This window comes from Dermacentor andersoni, chromosome 8, assembly GCF_023375885.2.
Source record: "Dermacentor andersoni chromosome 8, qqDerAnde1_hic_scaffold, whole genome shotgun sequence".
Taxonomy (NCBI): Eukaryota; Metazoa; Arthropoda; class Arachnida; order Ixodida; family Ixodidae; genus Dermacentor; species Dermacentor andersoni.
In genome coordinates this window covers 55,634,828-55,657,914 of record NC_092821.1, presented here as the reverse complement: position 1 = coordinate 55,657,914, position 23,087 = coordinate 55,634,828, and the positions used below count along the sequence as shown (strand labels likewise).

Genomic DNA, 23,087 nt, shown 5'->3' with positions numbered 1-23,087 from the left:
GCCAGTTGCCCATCATTTATAACATACGTTCCTAATCGCACTAAAGTCGTCAATACGCTCTGAAGGATTGATGCTGTAGAACCCAATATTATCTATCTATCTATCTATCTATCTATCTATCTATCTATCTATCTATCTATCTATCTATCTATCTATCTATCTATCTATCTATCTATCTATCTATCTATCTATCTATCTATCTATCTATCTATATATATATATATATAATATATGGGGTTCTCGCTTAAAGGGTCCAAAATTTTATAAATTGCCTGTAGAAGATAGCACAGTTCTAGCCCTTACTTTAAATTACTCGATGAGGCGTTGAGACAATTGCCATGTTAGGCTGCTCATCTTTAATAAAGGACGTCCCCGCAAAACTTAGCCAGAGTTTAAGGATATGCCGATATACTCTAAAACGTCGCGACAAAATGCATGTTGCTGACTATTGCATGAAGTTAGTCAGACAATTTTTTTTTATTCTGCGTAATTGCATAATTGGTCAAGATTAATTAACCAGCATTGGAAGCAATGAACACGAACAACAAAATTCCAATTGGCAAGTCGCAGGGCGTTTTCCAAAAAATCCGATTAGACAGTTTCTAACTTCCTCTCAGGCATTAATGTTTCACCGCTCACCGCAGGTGCCCGCAAAATACAAAAATACCACATGACATGTGCGCTTGCGCGCCCTGATTTCACCGGTCCCATGCACTCCGCGTACAAACGAACGAAGCATTTAGCCGGGTCGCTGCCGCTGCGCCTGCTTATTGCTATCATAACCGCCGCGAGGGAAGCACATCTGTGGCATAAATTGCACAGCCAACGCCTGTGTCACTGCCCTGTCGCCTATTAAGTGGCAGCACACCCCGCTATGTTCGTTTGTACGAGAAATGTTTCAGAGCTCTGCAATAAAGACGCCCAAGCGGGCATGTCGTGTGCTATTTTTTTTGTATTTCGCTGCTATCTGCAGAAAGCGGGAAACCTAATAGATAGTGAGAAACTGTTTAATCGGATGTTTTTGAAAGCACTCTACGACTTCCTAATCGTAATTTTTGCGTAACTTCCTTGCTTCAGAAGTTGGCTAATAATTCTTGACGAATAGAGGAATTAAGCAGAATAAAAAATTGTGTAGCGCACTTCATACAATAGACAGCAACGTGGATTTTGTTGCGTCGCATTTCGATAGGCGCGAAATGCGAAAACAACCGTTTACTTAGATTTAGGTGCACGTTAAAGAACCCCAGGTGGTCGAAATTTCCGGAGTCCTCAACTACGGCGTGCCTCATAATCAGAAAGTGGTTTTGGCACGTAAAACCACATAATTTCATTTTGTTGCGTCGCCTTAGATTGCATCGGCATATTCTTTAACTCGGGCTAAAATTATCTGGGACACACTGTTTATAACTACAAAGGAAAATTTATTCACAGAGGTACCGGTTTACCCAGCAACAGACAACAGCCGCGCATAACCCGCAAGAGTAGCAAAAAACAAAAACAAGAAAACTGCGCTTGAATACTGCACCTTGACACTACGATAACGCGCTCAAGCTGTTATGATAGGATGGGGACCCGCTGTCAAGCTCATGTAACGTAAAGCAACGAGTTGAATGAACTCAAATGCGGTCAGCAGTAAAACGAGAAAGAAAAGAGGGGAAATAAAAGTAGCAGACTGAACTCCACTTTCCATCTACTTAACGCGAAGCGCGCTTGTTTTGAAAGAAAATTCTATGACAATGCTTTCTTTTTTTGCCACTACATGAATACGTGACGGTCAAGGTGCCTAGGTGAATGGTGACGACATGACTCACATGAACAGGCTCTTACCAAAATTAGGGCGAAAATACGAGAACTTGTACAATAACAGCACTGCCGAGAACCGATTACAGCATACAGCATAGTGTAGCTTTTCTAATACGAGATGCGCATTCACAGGAAGGTCATACTCGGAATCTGTCTTAGTGAGTTTCCCACGGTGATCACTGAAACTTGGAGTAATTCACTGAGTGGAAAAAATGCTATATTTCAGTTTATGACAAAAAGGGCGAGATACAAGATAGGTACAACAAGGGATGTCCTTAACGATATACGCAATCATTGTGAGTATTGTGTAATATACTTGTCCGTACATATACAGGAATAATGCTAACTTATGTTGCGCACTGGTGTTCCCGCTGTAGTGTCTTAGTGCCTATTATGATAGGCTGCTAAGCACGAGTTCACGGATCAAATCCAGCCACGGTGAGCGCATTTCGATGAGGGCGAAATGCGAAGACAACCAAGCACTTAGAGCACGTTAAAAAATCCCAGGTGGTCCAAATTATTCCGGAGTCCCTCACTGCGGCATGCCTCGTAATCAGATCGTGTTTTCGGCACGTAAAACGCCACAATTATCTTTTTTTATGCACGACTGTAATGACACAGAATGTTCCGAGAAAAACAAAACCAAAACTAAACAAGGATCTCATGAGAGACGGTTATGAAAGAATGACCTCGAGGACTTTCTAAAAGAAGATTAGAAGTTAATTTTTTTCATTACAGTTAGTAATAGGGGGTCAATGTTTGAGAAGTGTCCTTTTTGCGAGCTCAACAGCTGTATTCCATAGTTTGTTTCGCTTCTAATTGTTCTTAAATAATGTGCCTTGGGTTGTAGTTCCTTTTAGTGTTACTTCCTAATTGCAGAGATAATTCATAGCGGTAAAGAAAGGACCCCGACGGCATCACGTAATTTATACAACCTATGTCATGACATGCTTGCCATAACGAGCATGTGATGTCATTCATCTCATGACATGAGATATGCTTGCGTATCTTTAAATTTATGCCACGATGCACATGCTATGTAATAAAATCCATGTCATTCACGTGATAACATTTATGTCATACTATGCCAGCCTTGTAGGAATGGCATAATAGAAAGAGGGCGACACCACACTAAACATTAAATTATGGGGTTTTACAAGCCAAAACCACTTTCTGATTATGAGGCACGCCGTAGTGGAGGACTCCAGAAATTTCGACCTGCTGGGTTTCTTTAACGTGCACCTAAATCTAAGCACACGGGTGTTTTCCCATTTCGCCCCCATCGAAATGCGGCCGCCATGGACGGGATTCGATCCCGGGACCTCGTGCTCAGCAGCCCGAAACTCAGAGCCAGTGAGCAACCAAGTCGGATGGCGACGCCACACTAGAGCAGACTTTATCACTATTACAAGTGAGACCTCAAATCTTGAAAAATTGTGTCCGGCATTTGATACAAAACATGTTGTGAAAAAGGCCTTTGCACACTCACCTAAATGCAGTAATAATATCCTGTTATATACTCCTTCTCTTAGAACACGAAAGACGGGGCTGGCTCGAATAAGAATATATTTTCCTCTTAGAAATAGCAAACTCCGTGCATGATGATAATCGTAACCTATGGTACGTACCTACTGAAGGGGATAGCAAAGAATCGCCTGAATGAGGTCGCATCAGAACAAATAGTACGCAAGTGAGCTGTCAGAGGAACTGAATAAAATGTCTAAAGGCTACCTTTATAAAATTAGGTTTTCATCTTGACAGAAGGTTGCTCTGTACGCATCCGCGAATTTATACTCAGATTCCCTTTTGTAATCGCATCTCTATTTCTGTCATAAAAGGTTAATGTTTCGCCATAGGTCGAATCAACGAATGAGATAGCAACATTTGAGAATATTACCCGAAGTGTAAGACTCATAGCTGTAGCGGCAATGTGAAGTGAAGTACACGTTAGCGGACTAAATAAATACATGCTGTTTTGCTAGGGATCTTCTGTGTGAATCATGTCATCGGACACTTTCATTTATCTTTATTAAGTAAAGCCTTTCCGGTGGACTTTACCACCACTTTTCCAAATTGTGTATCCTTCAAACCTCTTTCCGAGGCCAATTCCGGTGGTTGTGCACAGCTGGGCCATTAAAATACATCATTCTCAGGTTGGAGCTCTGTTATTGTTTCGCACTTTTAATATTAAAGCCTGAAATATACATACATATATATATATATATATATATATATATGTGTGTGTGTGTGTGTGTGTGTGTGTGTGTGTGTGTGTGTGTGTGTGTGTGTGTGTGTGTGTGTGTGTGTGTGTAGATAAAAGCTAAAGTCTGAGAGGATATAGGAGAAAATGCATGCGCTGTGGGTGATCTGACACATTGCATTTGTTTGTGGGCTGACATTCTCAAAATGCTGAAGAAAATTTTTTAAGAATGTAAGACATGTTACTGGCAACATTAGTGATATAACAGTACGGCAAATAACGCGCATATATGTCATAAAGAATGGCGTCGCATATAGCATACATATGCTAAAATAAATAGTGAACCTCACGGCTAGGCAGACCATGACGGCAAAAGTTCGATTTGAGTGTCCATATAATTGCTATCGCAATAAAATTAAAAATTGGCAGGAACCAATGGAGTTCTTTTCGCCACTGTATACTTTTTGTCAGGGCCTACCAGTGCTACCCATGTTAGAAAATAGGTACAACACTCAAAACATTTAATTGTAGTATATCATGTGGTATTTCAGCAAGCATTCAGCCACTATGGCAGTGCTTGGCTGCTGTCTTGCCGATATAGAACTTGGGCCGCTGCCTTTATGCTGGAATAGAGTATGTGCAACGTGTTATGTACCACTAGGTATGTGAACATTGTTGGCCAATTGCCGGGAAAAGGTATGTGCCATGAGGTACGTGCCCAAATAAACGCGCCGCACAAGAAGCAACAACGAAGAAGTCCGCTTCAGAGAGATGAAGGAGTCGGCTACCTAATCAGCCAAGCAAGAAAAAAAATGTTCTCTAATCCACTGTGTGAAGGTGGTTGGACAACGAAGCTGTAAACGACAAATAAAACGGTCACCCATTGCGACGTAGGTTGAAATTATTCACGCGACGACATTCACATGTGCTTTACCTAATTATTAGCGTAAGACGTTTCAACGGCCTGGGACTTGGCTGCGACCCTGCTCCATTCGCCTACAAAAGGTAGACCAGAGAGAAGGAAAATTCGCCGCACCTCGCATGCTTCCTGCACTTCAGGACTAAACACTGCACTATGCACGGCCTTCCCATAGCATTGACAGAACACGTTTCAGTTGCTAGGTGGGTGCTTCTTTTACTTACAAATGTTGTCTTACATCACTGCCTACTCCGTATGCTACAGTCAAGCTGCCGTCACAGCGGCAGCATGCGCAACCGTAATCTTTACCGGGAAACGTATGTGGGGAGCGCTACGTGCTTCGCATCGCGTGTAGGAGCAGGCGCGCCTTATCATCAGTTATGTGGTTCTGATGCTTGTCTTGAGCTTGTTCTTTATTGGAAGACATGTTGTTTTGTATTTTATATGCATGATTCCAAAGGCTGTATATAGTGTTTGCTTCACTTTGCTTAGTGCCTGTAAGCTCTGCCTTTTGGGGTATAAACCACTGCATATTGGGGTATAAGCCACAGATCGTATTAGTACTCTGTCGGCGCTACGCCCCGAATAAATACCGAGATACTAGTCATAGACAGGTTCCATGTAAAATGAAGTGAAGATAACCGACTAAGATTACAGTATTTGTTCAGGAGTGAGCGTAGAGCAAAATAGAGGTAATGATGGAGAATTAAATATATTTTTATCAATACTACAAAAAAAGCAGGTGAAGTATAATTCCAGAGTCTAAGATACCGAAGTGAACACTGTCGGGGACCTCCTAAACAGGAAACAACTCGAGGTTAGTGCGATTGTGGCAACAGTAGCAGGCTACATCATACAAAGTTTGTGTTTCTCAGCAGCGTTTCATACAGCCTTATAATACAAAACTAGGTGATAGCATGGGGAACAAGCAATGCTGCAAAGTATTGACACGGACAGAAAAAAATCAAAGAAATATAAAAAAGAAAATTAGGAACAGTACAATGCGAATATATTTATTAATGTTTACATCGCACAATTTCAGTAAGCAGGAAAGAAACTTTCGCTCATCATGGAGTCGCACGTATCCATTGGATAAACCACTTTTTTTTCCATCGGTGGTCTGCAAGCATTCTGCGCATTTCTACCTTTTTCTTTGTGTAAGTTATCTGGGCATGTACTTTCTTGCAAAAGCAATATGCGACTTCAAAGTCAGGGCCCTATTCATCGTTTCCTGAATCTAATTGCGTCCCTGAATTATTGAGTTCTCTAGATAAATTCTTGACACTACGGAATCGTTAACGGGAATCGCGAAACACGGAAACATCGCTTTCCTGGAGCAGTTTGTGTACGCACCCAAAATGCCGGCGTTGTTAATCAGGACATCTAGGCGCTCTTCCTGCTTGACCACTTGCTGCGCGAACTGCCTGATGGAGTGGAACGAGCACAGGTCGAGACTCATGCACTCGGGTCGCACGCCGGTGTCACGCGAGATCTCGTCCGCCGCCGCGCGTGCCTTGCGCACGTCCCTGCAGGCCAGGATTACCCGCGCGTTGCGCCGGCAAAGCTCACGGGCTGTCTCCTTGCCGATTCCTGCGTTTTAGCGAGGGTACCGGGTGTTCACTTTGAAATGCACAATTCTGCATACAGCACCTGAACCTAGCTACGCAGTGTGAATGGGCTTCAGCTAATAAAGCGAAGCATTATACAGGGTGTTTCAGGAAACTTCAACCAAGGATTAAGAAAAAAGTCGTTAGCGGCAGCTGAATGAAACTAATGCCATATGGTTAACGGTGATGTGGAGCTCCTTACAGTCTCTTTTTTTACATTCTGCCTAAACAGGTAACTAATTAAGATAAATATGCAAGTTTATTATTATTCACGAAAGGGCAAGTACGTTTCGTTACTTTGTAGAGGGGATTCACATACGACCGATGATGTTTTTTTTCTTTTTGGAAGCGCGTATGCTGCGTGCTGGTTTTTTCCTGTATTTAAAGACAGCGCGCGAAACATGAAACAAAACCACGTGACTGCGCTCATGCGTGATCGCATTGCGGTGCTCTCAACCTTACTTCAAGCAAAAGAATCGTGCACCTCCAACTATAGCGATCATTCTGGAGCTCGAAATCACGAATAGCGCTTAACGTAAGAACAAATTGGGAGTCAATCCGGATGCTGCGCACATTATTGGAGAAGGCATCTGGTGAATCGTGACGAACACTTGCGAACGAGAAACGTTGTGAAGTCGGCCGTAGTAGCGCCTCTTACGCCAAACATATATCTTTTAGAGGGTTCCCAAATTTATTTTCTTGCCTGACATCTCGAGTGCGAGACCAATCTGTACAACTGGAAATGAGTTTTAACACCAGTGTTGCAGGCCGTTCGTTTGCACCGAGTAAATTTCCAGGATAGGATTGACCTTCTTTCGCTTTTACTTCCTGCGCCTCAGATACTCCGACTAGGAGCACTGTCCTTTGTGGTCAGCAAAGAGTTACTCACCTGCCCAACATAGTGGCTTATGCGCGACCTCGAGGACGGTGCATTCACAGTGCAGATAACTTGCCCCGCAACAGCTTATCATCACCGCCTGTCTGGACTAGTTTATGCACCGGTGTTAGTGAAAATTGCTCGAAACTACGCCACACAATGCCAGCGATAGTATTAGCTGAGCAAGAATATTTGCCTCTGAAGTGACAACTTATTTCCAGGCGTCCGGCAACTAAATAGGCCCACAGTGAGCCGAATTTTCGTGTACTTGGGCTTTCAGGTCGGTGGCCATTAAGATAGCTCGCTACTGAACGCGTATAAGACTCCCTTGACGCCAACTTTTCCAACGTTGACGCTTGAGCAATCACAATGAAAAGAATACTTAGCATAACATTGACTGTATGTTCCTGAAATAACAATAAAAACCACGTCTTAGACCCACAGGAGTGACATGAGTCGAGAACGAGCAATACAGGAAATGGGTGCTTCGGGTGTCTTTTGAAAAGTTTTATTTTTCACAATACTGAGACATTTTTCTTTCACTGAAATACGCTCTAGGATAGGATATGAAAAATGGTGAAATTATGCTGTTTCGTCAGTTTATTTTAAAAAAAATGGTCCCGAATGAAACTTATAGTTACTGTCATAAAACTGCCAATAGAGCCTACTATAACTTAAAATTATTGTGCACAAGACTGTTGCAGACCAGATCAGAAAAAAGATAAATGTGCTCTTTTATCTATTGTTTAGGTGCTACTTTGTAACTGAGGAAATAAATTAACCAATCAAGCGATAAGTCGGTATCCCAGAGAATAATTTATGCGTATCAAAGCTTTATTAGAACTTACTTTTAATGTAATAACAAATATGTTTAAATTTTGGGTATTGACGCCAATCCCTACAATGCTTCGATTCGCACGTCGGCTTCGCCTCATAACGCTTAGCTGCATATACACTAGTAAGTGCCACACACGACTTTAAATGTCCACAGCAACAAAGTTTCAATATTTCTGAATTGATTACATTTTAGTGGATTACACTAATCAAGTAATTATGGCAAGCGGCGCCGCCGCGTATTGTCTTTTTTTAACGCCATTTCAACAGCGTATAGCACACCGCACGTGCGCGCTGTATATTTGCTGTTATGTATTTGGAAAGATATAATCGCAGTGACAAACACTGACAAACGTTTTTTGCTTTGGGGGGGACATTTGTTTTGTAATTCTTACATTAAACTTAAGCCATCCCCCTTTCCCGATGGGACATATACCTCTAATATCAAATCCCTTATGCAATGCCTTGCAATAAAGCGCCTTCAAGGGTGTATCAATACATAAAAAGCTGAATACTTACGCTTGACAAGAGCGGTAAAGAAATTGAAAAGAACCGCTTTCCTGGAATCCTGAGAAAATGACATGGAATGCTCTTGACGAACCACAGAGGATAAAATTACGGATATTTTGCAAGAAGGTGACCTGACTTCTCCTGAGGTTTTTATGGGATGTTGTCTTCTCCAGTGATGGACAATCATTGACAGATTCATTTCGGGTGATTGTGTCGGGCGCTGGGTGGCCTGGCTTGGCCTCAGGTGCGGGAGGTAATAGGCGCGACGGGCTCGCGTCCTGTGCCGCCTCGCTGTGCGCATCGTCTTGTTCACCCGTCTCGCGTTATCTGATCAGTGACGAACTTTTCTTGAAGGAGACGCTCGGGCGGAGCAGTTGCCGGCATGCCTCGCAAGTCCAGATCAGCCTGCAGCCTACAGCATCCTCCTTCTTCTTAAAGTATAGCCTGCCGTTAGAGTGTCTATCACAAAACGAGTACTTCTTCAAGGCGCTAGACACCCTCAGTCATTCAGTTTAGGTTACACATCAACCATTCTGCTCGAGTTAAAAATTCTCGTTCAAGAAACACCAATACTTGATGACGAAAGAAGTAGTAGTCTTACCTCTGTTAGCTCCAGTGATGATCACAGTCTTTCCCGACATGTCCCGCGTTGATCTGCACTTGCCCACTGTGACCAGGCTGTATATCTTCACAAGCGCCACGAGAGCCAAGACTGTCAGCGCGACACAGGCCACGCACCACAGCAATACCATCGCGGCAGCTTCAGCACAGGCCGCTCCAAAATTATATTTCGGGAGGGGATGCAGTGTTTTTCAGCTTACGTCGTAAACTCAGAAAACCAGCACCTACGCAGACATTCGAAAACACGTTAAAAATGCCAAGTTACGTGCGTACATCGAAATATATTCAAAAATAGAAGCGTGTAATCACGTCCAAAGCACCTGTTTGTTTACTTTGTGCACGACACTCACTCTTTTATTTGCTCACTCAGTGCCGTTCCAAAACTGCCCCCCAACAGTCTGGCTATTACTATTCGACTACATCACATGAAATTGAATCTTTTTAAGAAAGCTCAAGGGCGGTTGTGCGAATGGCTTTGATTATATAGGAATACGTCCTATCAAAGAACTCTCGTTCTTCTGCGTGTACCGCTTGCTCACATTTGCAACTGCATCCTGCGTGACGGCGTGTTTCATGATAAAATAAAAATTGCACGTGTTTGCGTTGCGCACAAAGTGGACAGCAAGAATGTTCTTTGAAAGCAGCAGCTTATCTATGTTTTACCCGTGGTTGGTAAGACATATATCTTAAATATTAAACTAACGCGGGTTCTCCTTAAAAAGCAATCCATAGTTAACCAAATTATGGGCTTCACTATGATGAGTCGGTACACAAGGTTTCCCCAAGAAGAAATAATTAAGAACAATAATAATGAGGTGTGCTAATAATAATAATACGTGCTATCCCCATGGATATCTTCAAAGCATTTAAAACTGAATGCCAAAAAAAACAACAACTACGAGGGACGTTCCTAAAGTAAGTGTCGTCATTTATTTTCGCACGGAAACGTTATTGCGAAAAATACGCAATGGCATAATGAGCTATGCACCTTGACCTATTTTTCCACATAGTTGCCACTGACATTGAGACATTTATCGCAGCGTGCAGACAGTTTGAAGAATCCACCCTGGTAAAAACTCAATTCCCTGCGATGGAAGGCCTCAGACACGACCTATCCACCATAACCGATCTGCAGGCGTTGATGGATGACCGGCACACTACTCTCACGTGCCCATTCATTCCAGATAACAGCATGCACTTCCACTAGCGACTAAGTTGTCAGCACAGGTCTGTCTGCTCTCGTGATTTGTACTCGAATAGCCTCGGTCGCACCGGTGTGCTGCTTCTCTCTCTTCTTCGGCGCTCTGCGCACGCATCCTTCCCCCTCCAGTGACGCTCTTTCAGTTATTGAACCAGCAACGGACGTGAATTCTAGTTGCGATTGTTTGTTTCACCTGGTGTACAATATTCTGTTTCAAAAAATTACAAAAGTTATTTTTGGAACATCCCTTGTACATTATATTTCTATTAAGCGGTAAAGCTCATAACAATGGTGTTCAATTACCCTTTAACTCTTTTTATGATTACGATCGATGGTAATGCGATAAGAGTCGAAACAATGTAGCTAGACACATTATTTCCGAAGTCAAGTTTAACATCTGTATTTGTCATTCTGAAGCTTCCTTTGCTTTCGATACATTGTGGCATAATCCGGCACCTTCCTATGTTGCTATTGCACTTGCTTGTCATAATAATATATAAGCATGGCGCCATGAGGACGACTCCGTGACACCGACGGAGCAACGAGTATGCATGGAGAGGGAACGAATGACGCCGATGTAAAGACAAACGCAATATGGCGAAAACGGCACGAAAGATGAAGAGATGACCATTCTTTAACTGGTGAATGAGTGAGTGAAAGAACTTTATTTGGTTCAGAAAAGACAAAGGGGAGACCCCGCGCCACCCGGCTAGTCCCATGTAGGGACAGCCAAGTCGAACTTGACGACCCGATGGCGGGCACTCTGGACGGCGAGGGTTTGGTCGTTGAGTTCGGGGCTGCCCAAAAGCGCAGCCCATCGATCATTGTTGAAGGAGGAGCCGATGGCTTCACACTCCCAGAACAGATGATCCTGTCTTGTTGTTACTCGACAGGCAGGGCAGTACGCACTTTGATACTTTTCAAGGTATATTGTATGAAGAACCGCAATGTTAGGATACCCACGGGCTTGTGAAACTCGAAGGGTTACCGTCCGCGCGCATCATAAGGCAGAGTGCGGGATGCAGAATACCCGTCTTGACAGATAGCAGTATATGGTGATCACATTGAATGCTAGCCATGGTTCCCCGAGGGGAAGGGGGACTGCGGAGGTGGCGCGGTCAGTGAGTCCTCGCGCGACCTTTTGAATGAATGGTTTATTTCATCATCAGTTCAGCATACATATCCAGTGGTACAAGGGGAAGGGGTGGCGAAAAGGCAACAGAATGCCTGACAATGCGCCAATCCCCGCCCAGACCACGATATTGCGCAACACTCAGCGAGTCACTAGATAATACATCAATGTAGTAAAAAAGGAAAAGAGAGAAAAGAAAAAACAATTATTGCAGTACAGTCAGCCTGTAATGCATAATACATAAATATAACACTACATAATGACTAATAATGTAACACTAATACATCATGTAATACATAAATGCAGAAGAGAGAAAAAAAAAAAAGAACTAAGCCGTGGTTTTAATAAGTGAATTAGAACATAATTGATATGAACAGCTTATCGACAAGAAAGTTTCATGGCTGAATTTTGAGGCACAATGTAGTTCTGGAAGAAAGCTTATACAATATAAGGAAGTCTTACACGGAAGAGAAAGACAAAAAAGAAATGTCATGTTTGAAGCGCCATTAGATAAGCATGTATCTGAACTTGAACTTTGAACTTTATTTGTATCTATACAACGTACAGATAGCAGGGGCACAGACAAAAAGCCATAAAATCGGCTTGACTAGGTCTGTGTCCCTTATTGGTTTCTTTGGCATCACGTAGCAATGCGTGCACAAGTACAAGATGAACAATAAAAAATATAAACAATATGTGGATAAATGGGACTATTTATACAAAGTTACTTCGCACTGCGGCGAAAAAATTGACATGAATGCAGATATAGTATTGTCATACAAGTTACGAAAAACACGAACAGGAAAAAAACAAAATGCAGACATTATGAACCCCTTTTCATTTACGGGTAACATTCACAGAAATACAAAACTAAATAGGTCACTGTGCAATTACAGCTTAGAACATGTGTACATCAGAACAAAACACAAAGAAAAACACTAAGCATTCACGTGAATGTCAATATGAGTGGCAAGTTTGGCCACCCAATTGAAATGATAATAAGTAGGGTGATTAATGAAAAGAGTTAAGTAGAGATGGTAGTTCATGGCGCAGCATTTGATTCCCGTAGTTAGTTCTTGAGTGCGGAATATGCCAAGTTTCTCTGTGACGTGTACTGAAACTGCTTGTATTTAGTGTTAGCCTTGACAAGTGCACAAGAAAATGAGTGCTACCTTTTCTTTCCGTAAAAAAGCGTTTCAGCAAAATTGTATTGTAGACCGATTTTATCGGCGCTATATCTAATTGACAAAAAAGAGGATCAGTATGCGCATCGAATGAAGAGTTTGAAATTGCACGGATGGCTTTCTTTTGCAATAAATATAGAATGTTGATGTTACTGCTAGTCGTGTTGCCCCATACGAGGTGACAATAGTTAACATGAGATAAGAAAAGAGAATTATAAAGTAGGAGCTTCACTCTTAATGGTAAAAGGAAGCGTAATCTTATTAGTATTCCAACAACACGTGCAAGTTTGTTAGCAGTAATGTTGACATGGTCATTCCACAGCATATTCTCTTGGAATATGACACCTAAGCTTTTAACCGATGGTACTATGTCTATGAAAGATGTGCCTATTTTGAGATGTCCGTCAATACTGTGCCTTTTGTTTTTTGGCTGGAAAAGCACGCCTTTTGTTTTGGTAGTATTAATAGTTAACGAGTTGAATAAGCTCCACTTGTTTATTTGGGCTAGTGTATCATTAGCAACACATAGTAATTCTTTCACGTCCTTAGAAGTTATGAACAAACTAGTGTCGTCGGCATAGATAACAAATTGGGCGTTGGTATTGATATTAGTTATGTCATTTATATACAGGTTAAACAATAGTGGTCCTAGTATGCTTCCTTGAGGAACTCCAGCGAATATAGGCAAATTTTTTGAACAGTTGTTACCTACGACAACGGTCTGATACCTGTACTGCAAATAACTTCTAATTAAGTTCAGGAAGGTTCCCCTAAAGCCATAAATGTCAAGTTTTGTTAGTAGAGTGTCGTGATTAAGGGTGTCAAAAGCCTTCGAAAAATCAATAAAGACACCGAGAGTAAGTAAATTGTCTTCAAAGCCTCGTAAAATTATCTCTTTTTGCATCAGTAAAGCTATTTCTGTTGAACAACCTTTTCTAAACCCATACTGGTAATCCGTAATTACATTGTGCTTCTTACAAAAAGAGGTTACTCTGGTATTAATCAATTTCTCAAGACATTTAGAAAAAATAGGCAGGATTGATATCGGCCTATAATTTGAGAGGTCGTTTCTGTCGCCAGATTTGAAAAGTGCTGTTACCTTCGCTATTTGCATGCGCCGAGGAAATATGCCATTCGCCAATGAAAGATTGTACACGTGCTCTAAGACAGGACAGATTAGGTCTAGAACATGCTTAGCTGGGCGAATCTGCAAATCATCAATATCGCAACTTTTGCTATTTCGAAGGCTGAGAAACGTGCTGCAGATTTCATGAGTGTTAGTGGGGCTTAGGAATGCACTTTCGACGACTTTTGGTTTTACGTATTCTGTGCAACGAGGATCGTAGGAACTATTCACCAGCGATACAAAGTGATTGTTAAAAGCGTCAGCCAATGCCGTGCCTGATGTCGGCTGATTATTTATTTCCAACTCTTCTGCATTCTCTGGCTGATTGTTTACACGAAGTAAACTGTTTAGTTTTTTCCAGGTGATATCGGTTCGCATTATCGTTTCTTGATTAAATAATTTCTCGAAATATTGCGCTTTTGCTGCCCTTAGAGTACCATTAACTTTATTCCGGAATTTTTTGAACTCTGCTAAATCTGTTGCATCCCTTGTGCCTAGGAATTGCTTGAAAAGAGCATCTTTTTGTTTGATCAACTTCAACGTACTGTCAGTAATCCAAGGTTTCCTTGCTTTTCTGGCTTTTTTTGTTTTGCGTTTAAACGACTTTCTGTAAGCGCTCTGAAAAAATGATAAAAACAACTCGTACGCTTTGTCACAGTCTTTTTCGTTATACACGTCTTGCCAGTTTATGCACAATATTTCGTTGCGAAATTTCTCAAGTGTGAATGGGTTAATATCCTGAAATGTGAAGTGTTGATCTTTAGAAAGACGCGAGGGCAACACAGGTGAATTAATAAGTAGAAAGATAGGCAAGTGGTCACTGACGTGAGCAGTGATTACGCCCGATTCAATGTTTTCTGTGTCAAAATTCGTAATGAAAACATCGAGTAAACTTTGGCTGTCACCTTGAACACGAGTAGGAGCAGTAATTGTATTAATGCAAGCATTTGATTCAAGTACCCGCAATGTGTCTCTGCGAAGTGGGCTATCGTGTAACATGTTAATATTAATATCACCACCCAAAACTAAACTGTAGTCGTTATCGTTAACCCAGGATAGCAGGTTGTCGATGTATTTAAGAAAATTGACCACATTCCCTCCCGGTGGGCGATATACCACAGAAAAAATGCTGCGATCATGAAGAACAGTCAAAATTTCAAAATCAGCAGTAATTTGAGTAAAGTCTTTCAACAATTCGCAATGCAAGTTAGTCCTTGTAAGCAACAGGACACCGCCGCCTTTTTTATTGCAGCGATTCAGATAATGAGAGACATAGTCTGATATTTGCAACACTTCTTCGTTGCGATACCATGTTTCGCACAGCATGACAATGTCGAATAAAAAACCAAAAGAAGACAGCAATGCGTTGAGATCATCGTCCTTATTGCGTGCAGATTGCGTGTTTAAATGTAAAAAGGACGTGCACTTACTTCTCTTAGAAAATATTTTACCAACGTCAGTTGGTGTGAACAGTCTTTGAGCCATGTTTAACTGCTGCAGTAAGGACGACGCCCGATGCACACTAGCAAGTGCTTACTCCATTTTATCAAGGTCTTGAACTGCAGATATGCGTAGTGCCCGTGACGTGTCAGTTTTCCGCGCGAAAATTCTACCATCCCGAGTCCACGCGTACTTCCACTGTTTGTCTTTCTTCCGCGCAACAACTTGCCCAAGAAGCTTCTTTAGTGTTGGGCACAGGTGCTCATTTACGAAAATAGAAGCATGACCAGATTGACCGAATTCAGTGGCGGATATACGCTTCTTTCGCGCCTTTTCAATGAGCCCATCACGCTTTGAACGCGAACGAAACTGAACGACAATATTCGGACAGCCACCGTCTTTCCGCGGCACACGGTGACAAACATCGATATCTGCGTCACAGATAGGCTCATTGACCAGGCTGCCGAGCTTCGCTACTATTGCAAAAGGATTTTCATTTTCAGTGAATGGCACACCTTTAATTTCAACGTTTCTGCTTCTAGAGTATTGTTCCTGGGTTGTCACCCTCTCCTCAAGGCCAGACACTTGCCCTACAAGTTCCTGACATTTGGCTGTCAAAGCAGCGTTTTCCTTTTTTAAGGAAGCGTTTTCCTTTTCAATTGCAGCACACCGTGTCGTCATTGCGTCAAACTGGGTGCTGAAGAAATCAATGGAATGTTTCATATCTTTGAATTCCTTGCGGAGTTCTTTTTCAATAGCGCTTCGCATATCACGCATGTCTTGCCGAATGTCTTTTAGGAACCTGGTTAGTTCAGGCATCACCCTAGTACCGGACATTTACACTTCACGTTTGGCAGCAGTGACGGAGTAAGTAAGAAAAGGAAACATAAAAGATTGCGCACAAACCTGTGTGTAGGACAATCAACGTAAGTAAATATGTCGGCTCCGCCGCCACTGCTGCCAAAGTGCCGGTCAGGTAGACGATGCAGGTCCTTTATAGCCAGGGGCAGTGCCAGTTGAAGGTCAGGGGGCGCTGATTCCACTCGGAAAGCTACGTCAGCTGTAAGCGTGTATGCCACCCAACCGAAGACGGTATGATGTGGCAAAACGGGAACAATCCCGCGCAGACGCAGCCGTGAAGTCCCCAAGTGGCAGTCGACGTCGTTGCGGCTCGAGGCAGGCAAAAACCTGTGTGTAGGACAATCAACGTAAGTAAATATGTCGGCTCCGCCGCCACTGCTGCCAAAGTGCCGGTCAGGTAGACGATGCAGGTCCTTTATAGCCAGGGGCAGTGCCAGTTGAAGGTCAGGGGGCGCTGATTCCACTCGGAAAGCTACGTCAGCTGTAAGCGTGTATGCCACCCAACCGAAGACGGTATGATGTGGCAAAACGGGAACAATCCCGCGCAGACGCAGCCGTGAAGTCCCCAAGTGGCAGTCGACGTCGTTGCGGCTCGAGGCAGGCAAAAACCTGTGTGTAGGACAATCAACGTAAGTAAATATGTCGGCTCCGCCGCCACTGCTGCCAAAGTCTTTTGAAAATTGCTACTGATCGGCTTTCATTCACTATGCTCATGGCCGACATGTTAGAGTTTAGAAATGAAGGTATAAGGTGCGTTAGTTTTTGCTTGCCGTAGTTGGTTCGAATCCTTTCACTGTAATAGGTGGTTTTCCTAAGATTATACGTGTGTGTTTTACGCGAGTAGGTATCCTGAAATATATCTGCGTCCGACTTAATTTTATAGTAGATGACTGTCGCTAGTTTTTTATTGAATATATTTTCAAATTTTAATATGCTGTGTTTATGGAATAGTGTAGCAGAAGGCGTTCGGCGCGGAACATTTTCGATTATACGCAAGATTCTTTTTTGGAGCCTGTGAATACTATCTTTATTTGTTTTTGTTGTTGTGCCCCAGATTAATAGGCAGTAATGTATGCGCGAGTAAACTAAAGTGTAGTAAAGCTGCTTTGTCACACAGAGGGGTAGTAAACATCTGATTTTGCCAATTATGCCAATGGATCGCGATATGTGGGTGCGAAGATTATCTATGTGATTGGACCAATTCAATGTTTCGTGAAAGATAACGCCTAGAAATTTTTGAGTCTGGACGCGCTCAATCAAAGCTCCTTGGAATGTGAGCTGCGTATTGTGGAGAATACAATGGTTCCGAGGTTTAAAAATGATGTACTTTGTTTTCTTAATGTTTAATTCCAATTTATTTGTTTTCAGCCATAGCGACAAATTGCTAAGCCAAAGGTTCGCTTCCTGTACTAGAGTAGACATATTCTGACCCGAAAAAAAGACGTTAGTGTCATCGGCATATAATATAATATCTGGTGTTAGGGGTACGTTTACGATGTCATTTATATAAAATAAGAATAGAAGTGGCCCAAGTATAGAACCTTGTGGGACGCCGTACTTGATCTTGCCCATTTGTGACTTCGAGTGCTGCATATCTGTATACTGATACCGATTAGTAAGGTAACTTCTTATTAAATCAAGGGGCGTACCTCTTATTCCATATTCATTCAGCTTTTGTAAAAGAATTTCATGCTTGATCGAATCAAAAGCTTTCTTAAAGTCGAGAAATATTCCAATTGTGTGATGTTTTTGCTCAAAATGTTCAATAATTTGATCTTTAATAGATAATAAGGCCTTTTCAGTACATTTGTTCTTCTGAAATCCGTATTGATGTTCGGTTATAATTTTTTTTAAGCTACAAAAGTTTGCAATTCGTACATATATGACACGTTCTATAATTTTTGAAAAAATGGGCAAAACGGAAATGGGCCTGTAGTTATTCATGTCATTTTCATTACCCCCTTTGTGAACAACGGATACTCTAGCAATTTTCAATTTCTCCGGGAACGTTCCAGTGCTCAAAATAAGGTTGCAAATATGTGCAAATGGTGCGCTTATGTGTTCTGAAACTGCTTTTAGAGGTTCTGCTTTTATATCGTCAAAACCCACAGCACATTTGTTACTTAAATTCTGTATCAGCGAGGCTACTTCCGATTCATTCGTGGGAGTTAGGAAAATAGATTCCGAGACGTGTGTTTTAATATACGATTTGTAAGACTGGACAGCACCATTTGAAATATCAGAAGCTCCTGAACTCAAAAAATGCTCATTGAACATATCGGCAAGTAAAGTACCTGAACAAGATCTGCCCTCTATTTGAAGCTGAGAGATAGTCTTCGTATTTTTCCTTTGCAAAAGATCGTTCACAGCGCTCCAAATTGCTTTCTGATCATTGAGTATGTTTGCAAACTTTTTTTCATAGTAGCTAAATCGCGCCTTTTTAATGTCAGATCCTATCTTATTTCTGACCTGCTTAAATTCAACCAAGTAGTCTAAGCGCTTTGTTTTTATGAATTCGGTGAACAGCTTATCTCTTGCTTTCATCCTTTTAAAAAGTGAAGCGTCTATGTATGGTTTTCTCGCCCTCTTGTTTATCTTATGCACCACAATCGGAAAAGCTAAATTATAAAGGTATGTTAACTTTGTTATGAATATGTCGTAGGCGTTCACAGGGTCAGTATTATTCAAAATACAGCTCCAATCAGTGTCAGCGACAACATTCTGAAAATGCTTAATTGTTTCTTGGTTAATCTGTCTACGCTGCGTAGGATTTGCTGGATTTCGTTTTTTTTACGCACCACGGCAAAAATGCAAAAATCGGCAGGTGATCGCTAACTCCAGGTGTTAGAACCCCTGTGCATATTTCATTTTTGTAGTTAGTGAAACATAAATCCAAGGCAGTTTCAGTCAACTGTGTTATCCTTGTAGGTACATGAATTGTGTTTTCGTAGCCAAAAGAGTGCATTCTGTCAAGAAAATTTTGTTTGTTGTTGCTTGGTGATAGCATATCTATGTTGAAATCTCCTGTAACAATCACGCGTGCGCCATTCTGTTCACAATACTCAAGCATTTCATCCATGAAATTAAGGAAATCAGACACAGTTCCAGAAGGGGGCCTATATATAGCAACTACTAAAAGGCTTCGACATTTTATCATGACAGATTCACAGTGAGAGGATATTACAGTATATTCTTTGACAATATTGTATTCAACGCTGTCATGAACATAAATCGATACACCACCACCCCTTTGGTTTTCCCTGCAGATTGATGCACAACTGTAGTTCGTAAATGGCACGGTATCATGGTTATCAGTAGACTATGTTTCAGTGAAAGCTAAGAAATCAAACTGGTGATTTAGGTGGTTCAAAAAGAAGTCGACGCATTCTTTTTTGTTTTGAAGACTTTGCGCATTAAGGTGAATCAGTGATAACTGTTTTTTCTGGCGTGAAGCAATTTTCTGGAAGGCCTCAGCGTCATAGTAGTTTGTTATGTTTGTGAAGAGAACGTAATCACTTCTTGCGATCAGCTATCTTTCATTTTATCGCATTTTTTCTAGGTCATGCACTGTAGCAATTCTAATCACCCTGTCACTCGGGCTGCGGCGCACGAAAAGTTTGCCATTCTTGTGCCATGCGAAAGCGTACTTATTTTCAAGAGCCCTATTTTTCATTTCCCAGAAAAGCTTCTTATTGCAAGCCGTGAGGTTTTCACTGAAGAATATAGCTGACTTTGTTTTCTTCAATTGCCCTTTCTTTGCAAGCTATTTTTCTTTAGTTTGACGAGATGAAAACCTCACCATCACAGTATTGGGCTTGTCTCCCTTCCTCTCGTTTCTAGAAGCTAGTCTGTGGGCGGCTTCAATGTCAGACTCGGAAAGCTGTGGAAGCCCAAGTTCAGTTGCTAGTTGGTTGAGCTTTACCAGAAGGTTCTCATTTTCGTGATAGGCCAAGCCGTTCACTTCAAGATTTAGGCGCCTGCTGTACTGATCTAGCTCGTTCAACTCATGCTGAAGTTTTTCCACGTCAGTTTCTTTAGCGTGAGATTCAAGCTTCACAACCCGCTTTCTGAGGTCTGAGATATCTGCGGACTGCCGTGTCATCTAAGTAAGAACTTCATCGTATTTACTGGACATAACTTTCATAGATTCCTCAATGCTATCAACAGTTGTTTTAATTTGGGACAAAGCGTCAACCTTTGATTTGATGTCCAGTAGCTCAGTAAGCTTGTGATGAATTGCCGCAAGCTCTGAGGTGAACTTCTTTTCTAACGTCTCATTCTGCATTTCCGCGGAATCGGCGCCTCGAGTCGACGCTTTGCACGTCACGCATATCCAAGATTTTTTTGCAGCAACAGACTTCTTTTTGTAAGCATTGTCAGTTACCGCAAAGCATGAGCCGATATGGTAACTACCCTTGCATACTGAACACAGCAGCCACGACTCCGATTCGTGAATCCTGCCATCGCATGCTGGACATATGTCATTCATAGCACCCAGCACACTAGTAAAGTTCGCTCACAGAGTGCACCCAGCAGCAGCAGGAAACGTAACAGAACAAAAGTGCCGTCTATAGGCTAAGAGAACATACCAACCTGTAACGTTCGTCAAAAGCGTCTTTAGCCGCCGTACAACTGTCTGCTCCGCTGCTGCTGCTGAGTGCGTGTGCGATGGTCCAAGGGGGCGATGTCCTTTTGTAGGCAGAAGCAGTTGGTGTACCCCACGTGATGGTCCGCGTGGCCTCCGGTTGATCTAATCGATCCTGCTCGTTCGATCCAGCTTTCGTCGTCTCAGGCACTGGTTTGAGGCCACGGTTCCAACCTGTAACGTTCGTCAAAAGCGTCTTTAGCCGCCGTACAACTGTCTGCTCCGCTGCTGCTGCTGAGTGCGTGTGCGATGGTCCAAGGGGGCGATATCCTTTTGTAGGCAGAAGCAGTTGGTGTACCCCACGTGATGGTCCGCGTGGCCTCCGGTTGATCTAATCGATCCTGCTCGTTCGATCCAGCTTTCGTAGTCTCAGGCACTGGTTTGAGGCCACGGTTCCAACCTGTAACGTTCGTCAAAAGCGTCTTTAGCCGCCGTACAACTGTCTGCTCCGCTGCTGCTGCTGAGTGCGTGCGCGCCCTCGTTAGGGTTAGAGGGAGAGCCCTCAGTCGACTCCAAGTGAGCGGGAAACCAAGTGAGAGAATGAGGCGACATTTTTGGCGCCTTGGAGAATTCGGCAGGCGCGAGGGGAGAGCATTCCGCTTTGATAGGCCTTAATGGCTACGCTTTAATCGCTATATATTGCCTCTCTGCGACCATCGAGCACAGCCAGCGCGATTGCAACCTGTTCGGCTAGCATCGGCTTCGAAGTGGGTAGCTTAGCTCAGTAAGTGAGCCTGTAATTATAGTGAACGATGGAGACGGCGAACGCCACTTGCCTCAATTTGGTTGCTACGTACATGCTCGAGTAGAGCCCTACCCCTATCCCAACGTCTGCCGTCGTTGTCTGCGGGGAGCCTATTGCGGGGAATGGGCGCGGTGTGCAGTTGAGACCTGATGCCGCTGGGAAATTGCACGGCGTTGGGCACTGGTCGACAGGGCTGAGGCCCATCTCGTAGAATATCTTGTAGCCCGCGGGGGTTTCGGATAGCCAGAGCAGCTGTGAGCACTCTCGCGCCTCACAGCGCGCCTCTCCGTGCTTAGACGTAAGCCGAGGGAGTGCTTAAAGACCTTTCTCATGAGGGAATTCAGCATGTTTCTCTCTGCAACATGACAATTATGTTTGAAATAGGATGGAACAGCGCCAACTAAGACAATGACTCTTAATTGGCGTCGTTCCTTCCTATTTCAAGTATGCACCATCTAGCGCAAATGATGTTGTTCCGAACCAATGACAATTATGCATGGCTGCCGAGTACAAAAAGTGGCAGAGCAGAAAAGCATGTATAATGCGGATGACATTGCATTCTGTCATTCGCCGATGCTTGTTGGCGATCCTCCGAATGAGGCCGAGAGCACTGTCTGCCTTGGCGGTGATCTTTCTGAGTGCGGTTCCATTGACACCGTTAGACTCGATCCACATCCCCAATATTCAGAGTGAGTCCACTCCGGGCACTGGGGACACGCAACTAGTGAACATCTGTATTTCACTTTCGGTCACCGATTTCCTATCACGATGGCCGCCACCTCTGGGTCTTTTCTTTTAGAGAAGTAATTTATACTTGGGTGGAGAACATCTGAGCCCAATAGGGCGAATGAAGCTTTCGGTCACATCGATGGCGCTCTGCATGGCGGCCTCAAGTTGGCCGTATATCCCGCCGACGCACCAGATGGTGATGTCATCTGCGTAGATGGTCTGTTTGATTCCTTGAATCTTCGCGAGCTGCTTGGAAAGCCCGATCATTGTGATGCTGAATAATGTTGGCGAGATGACTGAGCCCTGAGGGTGATCTCTTGCGAGAGGTATACTTCGACCTTGAGCTTGGCAGTTATCTGACTAAGGAAGGATCGGATGAAGGCGTAGGCCCTCTTCCCGAGCCCCAGGCCGGCAATAGACTGTAGAATAAATTCGTGTGAGATATTGTCGAAGTCTTTCTGCAAGTCTAATCCAAGGATGGCTCCGGTATCTGCCGTACTCCCGTCGGTGATTTGATGCTTTATCAGCTTCATGGCGTCCTGTGCCGAGAGACTGACTCTGAAACCAATCATATTGTGGCTGTCCATGTCATTGGTGTCGATGTGCATGTTGAGCCGGTTACGCAGGGCATTCTCTGCGACCTTACCGACACA

General features: G+C 43.0%; 1 protein-coding gene across 1 annotated transcript in view; it reads right to left on the bottom strand.

Annotated features, from left to right (window-relative positions):
- Positions 1-9,502, bottom strand: part of LOC126526355 (retinol dehydrogenase 13-like) — a 35,941-nt gene extending 26,439 nt beyond the window's left edge. The window contains exons 1-3 of the mRNA XM_072289677.1: positions 9,352-9,502; positions 6,276-6,512; positions 4,155-4,170 (exon numbers count right to left, since the gene is read on the bottom strand). Of these exons, the coding sequence (XP_072145778.1) occupies positions 4,155-4,170; positions 6,276-6,512; positions 9,352-9,502 (404 nt within the window). The remainder of the gene's footprint in view (positions 1-4,154; positions 4,171-6,275; positions 6,513-9,351) is intronic.
- Between the last annotated feature and the right edge of the window lie 13,585 nt (positions 9,503-23,087).